Source organism: Squalius cephalus, assembly GCF_949319135.1.
Source record: "Squalius cephalus genome assembly, chromosome: 3".
Lineage (NCBI taxonomy): Eukaryota > Metazoa > Chordata > Actinopteri > Cypriniformes > Leuciscidae > Squalius > Squalius cephalus.
In genome coordinates, this window is record NC_137124.1 from 26441775 (window position 1) to 26451333 (window position 9559).

The 9559-nt window shown below is 43.2% G+C and overlaps 1 protein-coding gene across 1 annotated transcript in view; it reads left to right on the forward strand.

The window, feature by feature from the left end:
• Positions 1-17: 17 nt before the first annotated feature.
• The window catches only part of cep89 (centrosomal protein 89), a 108436-nt gene continuing 98894 nt past the window's right edge, over positions 18-9559 (forward strand). Inside the window, exons 1-8 of the mRNA XM_079865813.1 lie at positions 18-290; positions 518-624; positions 829-984; positions 2548-2743; positions 3033-3108; positions 6707-6741; positions 7516-7573; positions 7705-7758. Of these exons, the coding sequence (XP_079721939.1) occupies positions 192-290; positions 518-624; positions 829-984; positions 2548-2743; positions 3033-3108; positions 6707-6741; positions 7516-7573; positions 7705-7758 (781 nt within the window). The 5' untranslated portion in view covers positions 18-191. The remainder of the gene's footprint in view (positions 291-517; positions 625-828; positions 985-2547; positions 2744-3032; positions 3109-6706; positions 6742-7515; positions 7574-7704; positions 7759-9559) is intronic.

The window sequence follows — 9559 nt, forward strand, 5'->3', positions numbered from 1 at the left end:
ATATTTCGAGGTTTTTTATGGAAAGCGTCTAGTTACGTGAAGTTGAGTTGAATCTATTCAGATTTCGATGAAAATAATCGTTGTTTATAAAAAATAAAATAAAAATCTGTCGGTTATGAGCTATAAACATAGTTTTGCCACACCGATAGCTCTGGAAAGATCAGTCCTGACCGCGGTTTTCATAAATCTTAATGTCACATCTCTCACCGAAGCGAGGAAGTTTGTTGAGGACTAACGTTATGTCATCCAAATTCAACTTCAGCTTCAGGAGAAAAGAGAAGAGAGAATTTGTAAGTCTTCTATTGCTTAAATATAACTGTAATATAAGCTAAAGTTACACTTTGTGGCTACGTCCGTGGTACTAAGCAACCTTTAAAAAGACTAATTAATTCTGAACTCAACTCAGTATTTACTTACTCAGTATTTACTTACTTACCAATGGTACTGGATTACCTTAACACGTGTATCCTGTGATGTAGTAAAATGTGTGATCTTGTTTGCGGTTGTGGTTGTTTAGCGGAATATAGCTCATGGCTTGATCCCTGCTGCCACCATTGCCCCCAGACCTGCTGTTCCCCGCACTCCTCCCCCACGAAGCCCCAACCCCTCTCCAGAGAGACCCAGGTATACCCACATACCATATCCCAATCCATTCAGAGCACTTTAGTTCCCCTCCATCATTTTACACAGCTCTCAATGCATCCCTTAATTCACTAATCATTAGCCATAATGTTTTTCATCGAACATTCCGGTTTCAGATTTATTTTTCCAATATCTTTACATGCTTTTTATCTGTAAACTTTGTAATCTCTCTGATATCTGTCTCAGGTCTGCCTTGGCAGCTGCCATATTGTCTTCCTCCTTGACAGGCCGTACTGTTGCCATTCCTCCTCCACGCCACAGATCTTACTCTGAGAGTGATTGTTCACTTGCAGACAGCCAAACTGGCTTTGAGCCCTACGCTGCCACAGCACTTTATACCAGGTAATATAGTACATCGTTTCATTGACCCAAATCAGGGATTCCTAAAAATTTTATTTATTTTTTGTCAGCAGGAGATTTTAAGTTAATATTTCCATTAATTTAACAACAAACGATCACATGACATGCAGGTAAACAAAATATTTCATATTTTTTATTGAGTGTTATATTTTAATTTGCTTTAATTCAAAGTTCAAGAAACCCCTGCAGTTTCTTCATGAACTCCAGTTTGGGAAACCTTGACCTTAATAAACCTGCCCTCTTTACTAGTCTTAGAGGAATAGTTCACTTAAAAATGAAAATTTCGTACATTTTTACTGACTCTCAAGTCATTCTAAATATGTCTTACTTTCTTCCCTGGGATCTTTTTTTTTTTATTTTTTTTTTTTTAATATCATCCTGGGATCAGTTGCATCAACAAAGTCATTATGTTAAGAAGACAGTTATTTAAGATCTAGTATGACCCGCTAGCAGTTAGTCAAGGGGCATTCAGTCCTTTTTGGTATCAAATCAGGCCAATCTATGTTTTATGTAACTGATTTGTTATGAACAGTCTTAAAGAAAAAAAAAGTCTAACTGGTAAGACTAGTCTTATGCGATAGTCTTTTCTTCACTATTGTGTCATTACATATGTCCGAGTGAAACGGCTTCTCAAACAAGAAGAAACATAGGACAAAACTTGAATTTGACTAACAGGAATTGGTTGGATGGTTGTGGTTTGCTATTGCTGTGAGTGACAGGTTGTCCCGCACTCGAGCCAGTAAAAATGTCATCAGAGAAGAGATGGCGCTGCATGAGGGTGAGGAAGTTATTTTGATTAAAGAATATGAGGGCACATGAATGAAAAAATATGATGTGCATGGATAAATAATTATAATAAATAATATTCCATAAAAAAATCAACATAAACATGTTACAAGCAATGACTTATTATATATATTCCAAGTCTTCTGAAGCCGTTTTTGTGAAGAAAAGACTAATATTTAAGTTGTTATTCTTTGTTATTCCCATCTTGGCATATTCATCAGTTTTTGAGAGGAATAGACAGATGTTTACAATGAATTGGTCAGTTAAATTTCGTTCTGCCTATCACATAAAGCTATGAAATATAGTGCACAAGTCATGTGGACCACTTTTATGACACTTTATCATCATTTTGAGGTTTGAAAGCGACTAGTATAGATTTCTGTAATTTGTCCTTTTTTGTTTCAACGGAAGAAAGAATTTCACAGTGTGGAACGACATGGGGACGAGTTTCATTTTTGGGGAACTAATCCTTTAAATTAGTCTGAAAGCACAATCATCGTCAATAATACAACAGAATGTCTTCTTATCAGGGTAACACAGCAGGCCACATTGAAATAGACATTATTGGTTCAGCAGGGGGGAAAGTAGTTTACTTACAAATTTAGTCTTTGGTCTGATTGCACTCTTTTGAGAGGATGTGTTACAGATAGTGGTTTAAGCAGCAATAGCTTGTCAACACATTTTATGCAATTTAAATATGTGGATTTTGATTACTTGAGCAAGACACATTAAATTAATGAATTTACTCTCTCACTTTAGGGACAGATGGCCAGATTCAATGACAGAAAGACCCCCTGTGCCCTCCCTAAGACATGCTGATGATGATGAAGGTGATGACAGTGATGAGGTGGAGGGACTAGAGAGTGATGAAGATCATGTGTATCAGTCCCTTGAGAGGCAGAGCAGAGCTGATGACATAAATGTTGTTTACGCCGTGCCAATAAAACACAGGAAGGTACAGTCATGTGTCTGTTTGTTTGTTTGGGTCTATATGGATTGCTTTCTCCTGTTATTCATTTGATTAATTTACTAAAATTCACCACGAGGTGGCGCTGCTGATTTATCCAAATCCTGCTCTAAATCCAAACTCAGTCTGAGATCATAAAGGGATATGAATTAAAATCTTATTCAATACTTTTTTTTTTATAGCTTGTGATGTTTAACCAATATTTACAGCAGCATTTATTTTGATTATAATATGCATATAATATTTACAAAGTTGACTGATTGAATCTTTTTTTCAGGACAAGACCAATTCAGACGTTGATGAAGAGACAGAAGACTCTGCATTCGATATTGTGTCTCCACTACAGACTGAAGGTTTGCTAAAAAAGTGTGTGTGTGTGTGTATATATATATATATTCCCTCTCTCGGGTCTGGCCTTGATGTGGCGAGGGGGCTTGCGCGTTCCAGTGACCCTGGAGAGCGATACCGTCGGGAGCTCGCTCCTGGTAGGGTCACCCTAGGCGGGCCGGTCTCCAGGGTAGGTTCCAGACAAACAAAGACCCCAGCATGTCGGTACGCTGTGAGGTGGCAGCCCCACCAACCGACTATCCTGCGGAGGGCTAACAACCCACCCAGGAGAAACTCTTTTGTTACGAAACCGATCAGAGAAAGAAGCCGGACTTCCCAACACGGTAACGGACCCCAGCCTGCCCCCGACCAACGAGTACGGATCAACCTTCGTCGCAGGATCCGAGTCGCCACATGGAATGTCCAGACACTTCTTCGCCCCGGAGCTGCCACCCTGCTGTCCCGAGAGCTCTGCCGCTATAACATCTCTTTGGCAGGGCTCTGTGAAGTCCGATGGCACGGCAATGGCGAAATAACAGCAGGCGACCATTGCTACTTCTGGAGTGGCCCCGAAAGACGGACAGGCCTTTATGGTGTGGCACTTGCCATCCCAAAGGCCCTCCGCAAGTCCCTCATCAGCTGGACACCCCTGAGCGACAGATTGCTGTCGGCCCGCTTTCTTCACCAACACGGCAAGATGACAGTAATCGTTGCTTATGCCCCCACCGATGTCGCTGATGAGGATGCGAAGGATGTCTTCTTTGACCAACTCCATCAGGCTGTTGGCCAAGCCTCACCACACGACATCACCATCATCCTCACTGATGCCAACGCCACTCTGTCCAGCAGTGATCGGTCCACAGGCTCACCTGTCGGCACAACCTTTGCTGACAGGTCCACAAACGACAACGGTAACCGCCTTCTCCTTTTCTGCCACCACAACAACCTCTGTGTTGCTGATACCTGGTTTCCTCGGAAGCTTATCCATCACTGGACATGGTACAGCCCAGATGGCAGAACCAGGAAAGCGCTGGACCACATCCTCATTTCACGACGCTGGAAGCCGTTTGTCACTAACTGCCGTGTGTACCGAGGAGCAGAGCTTGGCAACACAGACCATCGCCTGCTGGTGGCCCAGCTTAAGTTAAAGCTGCGAGCCAACCAGCACACCAAGACTAAGCCTCGCCTGGACTCCTCCTTACTCAGTGATCCAAACATCGCCACATATTTCAGTTGCGCCATCCGCCGCACCTTTGATAACCTGGCTACCGACAAGGTGAAGGACTGGAAGACCTTCAAGGAAAGTGTCATCCAGTCAGCTCACAATGTCTTTGGATGCTTTCGACCTTCCCCGAATAAGCCTTGGATATCGGAGAGGACACTCAACATCATTGACCAGCGGAGGGAGGCCCGGCTCCGAGGTGACCTGACGGAGTATCAGCGACTGAACCGCCAGCGCAATGTGGCTATAGCTGAGGATAGGGAGAAGTTCTGGCAAGCAGAAGCTAAACACCTAGAGTCCGCGGCCAATAACAACAACATGAGCCGTGTCTTCAGTCTGCTGCGCCAAGCCCGTAATGGCCCACGCATCAAGACAGCCCTGGTGAAAGATTCTGATGGCAACCTTATAGCAACAGAAGCAAACTGCCTCGAACGCTGGAAAGAGCACTTCAGCCTCCTTCTGCAGCACGGTACCTCCCCGGCTGATCCCGCCATCTCATCGGCCGCTAACGCTGCAGCCCCTAGTGTTGTCTGCAGTACAGACCCTGTCACACCTGAGGAAGTCAGAGCCGCTCTGGAAAAACTTAACAACAGGAAAGCCCCCGGCATCTGTGCAATAACCGCTGAGATGCTAAAATCAGGCGGTGAAAGCATCGTCGAGTGGCTTACCCACATATTCAATGAGGTGTGGGAGACAGAGAGGATTCCCAGCGACTGGACCAGAGGAGTCATCTTGCCCTTCTGGAAACGTAAGGGTGACAGGCTAGTCTGCGGCAACCACAGAGGCATTACCCTTCTCTCCATCCCCGGCAAGCTCTTTACCAGGATCTTGCTCAGCCGTGCTCTCCCAGCCATCAGAAGCAGCCGCCGTCCCCAGCAGGCTGGCTTCATGCCTAATCGCTCCACAACAGACCAAATCTCCGCCGTTCGCTTGCTGATAGAGAAGACCTATGAATTCCGATCGCCATCTTTATATCGGGTTCATAGATCTTAAGGCTGCCTTTGACACCGTCTGCCATACTTCACTGTGGAGTATCCTACATGCCCTTGGAGCACCACCCAAGATCGTTGCCCTGTTTAAGTTGCTTTATAGCAACGCTCAGAGCTGTGTCCGTATCAACGGCAGAGACTCAGACTGGTTTTCCATCTCCAGTGGCGTTCGCCAGGGCTGCGTGGCTGCTCCTGACCTCTTCAACTGCATCATTGACCATCTGATGTCCAGGGTTTGTGAGCGGGTCCCCGGAGTGAACTTCGGCAGTTACCACCTGACTGACTTGGAGTACGCTGACGACACCATCCTGCTCAGCACGTCCTACAGCCAGCTGAGAGACGCTCTGGGCATATACAGTGAAGAGGCTGAGAAGCTTGGCCTCCAGGTGAGCTGGACGAAAACCAAGTTCATGTATGTCGGTGATGGACCGCATCCACCTTCCCTGCGGCTTGGCAATAACATTGTAGAGCCTGTCAAGTACTTTGTGTATTTGGGATCCATAGTGACAGACAACGGGGACCTAAAACCAGAAATTACCCGCAGAAGAGCCCTGGCTGCATCAGCCCTGCAGTCTCTCTGGAAACCACTCTGGCGGCACCAGACCATCTCACGCAAGACGAAGATCCAGATTTACAACTCAGCAGTACTCTCCATCCTGCTTTATGGCTCGGAGACTTGGCCCTTAAATAAGACACTGGCTGCAAGATTAGATGGCTTTGATAGCAGGGCTCTCAGAACCATCGAGAACATCAGGTGGCCCCAGCAGGTTTCCAATCAAGTGCTTAGAGCCCGCACATGCCAGCCCAGAGCATCCTGCCTGGCTGCGCAACGTCGCACCCGCTGGTTTGGCCATGTCCTCCGCCATCCTCCTGACCATCCGACAAGAGCCATTCTCCAGTTTGATCCGAAGGCTGCAGGCTGGAGACGACCACGAGGTAGACCCCGCACCCGATGGCTTGACGTCCTTGCGGGCGACCTCCAACAACATGGAGTTGCTATGGAGGATGCAGAGCAGCTGGCACAAGACCGTCAGCACTGGAAACAACTGGTTCATCTGGTCGGCTCAACGCACAGGGATGGGACGCCCCCCTACCCATCGCAGGAGCCAAAATAAAAATAATAATAATAATATATATATTAGTCTCTTATAGCAAGGCTTCATTTATTTGATGAAAAATACACATAGGTAATATTGTAAAATATGTTATATAATATTTATATAACATATATAACTTTATTTTAAATGCTTTCTATATGTGTGTGTTATTTATACTATACAGCATTTATATATATATAGTATATAAAATATTAATGTCTCGTATCTTTCTCTCATTACACTCCATTGACTTTGAGAGCCCTGGTAATGTTGCATGCAGCTTGATGACTATAATTAATACAATTTTGTATTTTAGAGGAAATTGTGGTTCAGGAAGGAGCAGCTCAAACGGTAAGAGAACCTCTCATCAGATCAGCCATAATGAGAAGCTGAAGTCGTTATTTTGATTCAGTTAATTCCGGGTTTAAAGCTAATTTTCTAAAGCTGCTGTAGGAATGTCAATTATGTTGAATCCTGGTGTGGTCTCACTCTTGACTAAAGGTCATTCTGCCCCAGGGCTCAACAAATTCTCTAAGGACAGAGGAGAAAAATGACACTGTCATAAAGGGAGAGGTTAAAGGCACCTTTAGAAAGACCAAGACAGAGGTTGTTATCAGTGAAGAAGTGTGAATGAAAATCAGACAGGTTGAGAGAGAATTGGGAAGGTGAACAAGGGACAGAGCTTATTAATAATCTCAGCTATTTCTGACACAAGAGACTATCACAACCATTCTGATTCACTATTTAGTAAGATGCTCTCTGATCTGACAGCTGATACATCCATGCATTCACATACACACATACACCCCAATTAGGCCATGTGAACCTGTGCTCTGTTAATATGCAGACACACATGCAAACTGACCAGCCACTTACTGTCTTATAACTCCATGTTGTCAGATCAGAATTCTACCATTCCTGCTGGTGCTTGGAGACCTTTACCTGAAGATCTCTAATCTCAACTCTTAATGTGGAAAATTGCTCATTAGTAGAGTTAAATTGCCTCTATTGAGCAAGCATACTGAACTTTTCACTATTGGATATACTTAGTAATTCAGTCTGTGGTCTTTGATATTCTGCAGTAAGAACCCTTTAATCAGTAAAAACTTCCCTCTGTCTCCATAGCAGCCATCATTGCTACGACAACCAAGATCAGCCTCTCGTGGGAGCATGGCATCTCCAGGTACTTCCCCTCTCTGCCATAGCATTATCCATCACAACAGCTGAACTCCACAGCAAATCATGTGCAATGTAACCTGGGCTCATTTAAAAAAAAAAAATAGTCAGACCATGAGAAATGTGTCCCCTTTTTAGGAATCCTCAAAGCTTTGAAAGAAAAGCATCATTCCAGTTTCATTTTGAGAGAGAGCAAATTTAGGACATTGTAAACATCAAATTCACCCTTTGCCGGGAGTTTGACTGAGAGGCGATCTGAGTAATCATAATGCCGAAACCGCCATTTTGTCCGACAAACTAACCAGACAGGATCAATTGATGTCATATTTATTCAAGCACAGCTTTCAACAGACTAGAGACAAATGAGTTGGTTACTGTGTTGCGTTTGTAAAAAATGGGAGTAATGCCTCTGCCAATTTAACAGATGTCTTCTCAGTCAGCTTCTCTCATGGGCTTATTGTTGTCAGTAATGAGATATGAGAGAGATGAGGCTATAACTATAATGACTATAGCAAATTCCTAATTTACTCTTCTAAATTACTAGCAAATTCCATATTTTTTTCTGTGGATATAATGAAATTGGTATAGTTTAGTTTCACTCGAGAGGTATGGCAGATGCAAGCAAACCAGCATTAGTCTAGCCTAGAGGATTGCAGGAAGGATGGATTTACACTCTGAAATAGAGCATGAAACAGCAGGTCTGGGCAGTTGCTGCAAAGTGATCAATGGACAACTGCCAAGCTTTTTATGCACCAGCAGACAATGGCTGTGTCACCTTTAACTGCAACAGAGACTTCCAGTGAAGGAAGAACTTTGCTGGAAGATGAGATGAGGATGACCTTGGGGTCTAATCTAGGGCTGAGATGTCAGAAACGCAGACAAAATCTTGTCAGTGTTTGTAACTTCAGAGACCAAGGGCACAGACAGATCAAGGAGAAGCAAACTAGATTAGAAGGAGAGCAAGGATGATACAGCTCCACTAGGAGTCACAATAAAGGGCCAATATCTGATTTTAAGCCTTGTAAGAGTCAAGCAAAATATCTTTGGTAAGGATGTTTGACATGATGTAATATAGCATGCACTGCAGTTTGTCTGATCATTTCCGCCTTCAGTGAGATCTAAATGGTGGATTTTAATACTGCACAAGATAGAGTCCATGGTAAGTGAAGAAATAATAATAATAATAAAAAAAGGTCATTACCTTGTATCCCCTCATGCTGTTCCAAACCCTTGTGACTGTCCTTCATGGAAATGAAAAGGAATGTGGAATGTCTTTTTTTCATGCAATTTCAATTGGATCAGAGTGAACTGGAGCTGTCTGATTTGTAAATTAATCAGTTCAAATCAGTTTTGTGAACCAGATCAAGCGAATCATTGAAAAGTTCTGACTCAACAGAACTATTCATTTAGATTCATTTACAGACTGATTATCACAAATTCTTCTATGAATGTGCCAATGAGAGCTAGAGTAAATGTCGCAATTTTAGCGAATAACTTAAATTTTGTTTTGTTCGTCACACAGAGTTATCATAGGACTTTAAAGACTTGGAAAATAGTACTCAAAACCCAGATATGAATCACTTTTCTGTGAATCACCTTAGGGTGCTTTTGTATCTTTTGAAGTTTTATCCTTGAATGCTCTAGACTCCATTACTTGTAATTGCATGCATAAAATGACCTGGACATTCTTCCAAATTTTTCATGAAAAACAGTAATACAGGTTTAGAGCTACACGAGGGTAAGTTTTTCATATATGAGTGAATTCCTTCAACAGAAAATGACCTTGTGATTGAGAAAGTTGTCAACATCCGTAGGTCATTGAAAGTAGGTTATGAAGTCCTCAGCAGTGAGTGAGGATGTAAGAGGGTAAGCAGTGGATAGCAGAAGGATGGAGAATGATTTGAGTGGGATGGACCTGGCTGCATGTGTTAATTGTGAAATGATAGTACAATGTCTCTGCACATTGTTCTCTTCCACTGTGTCAGTTCTCTGA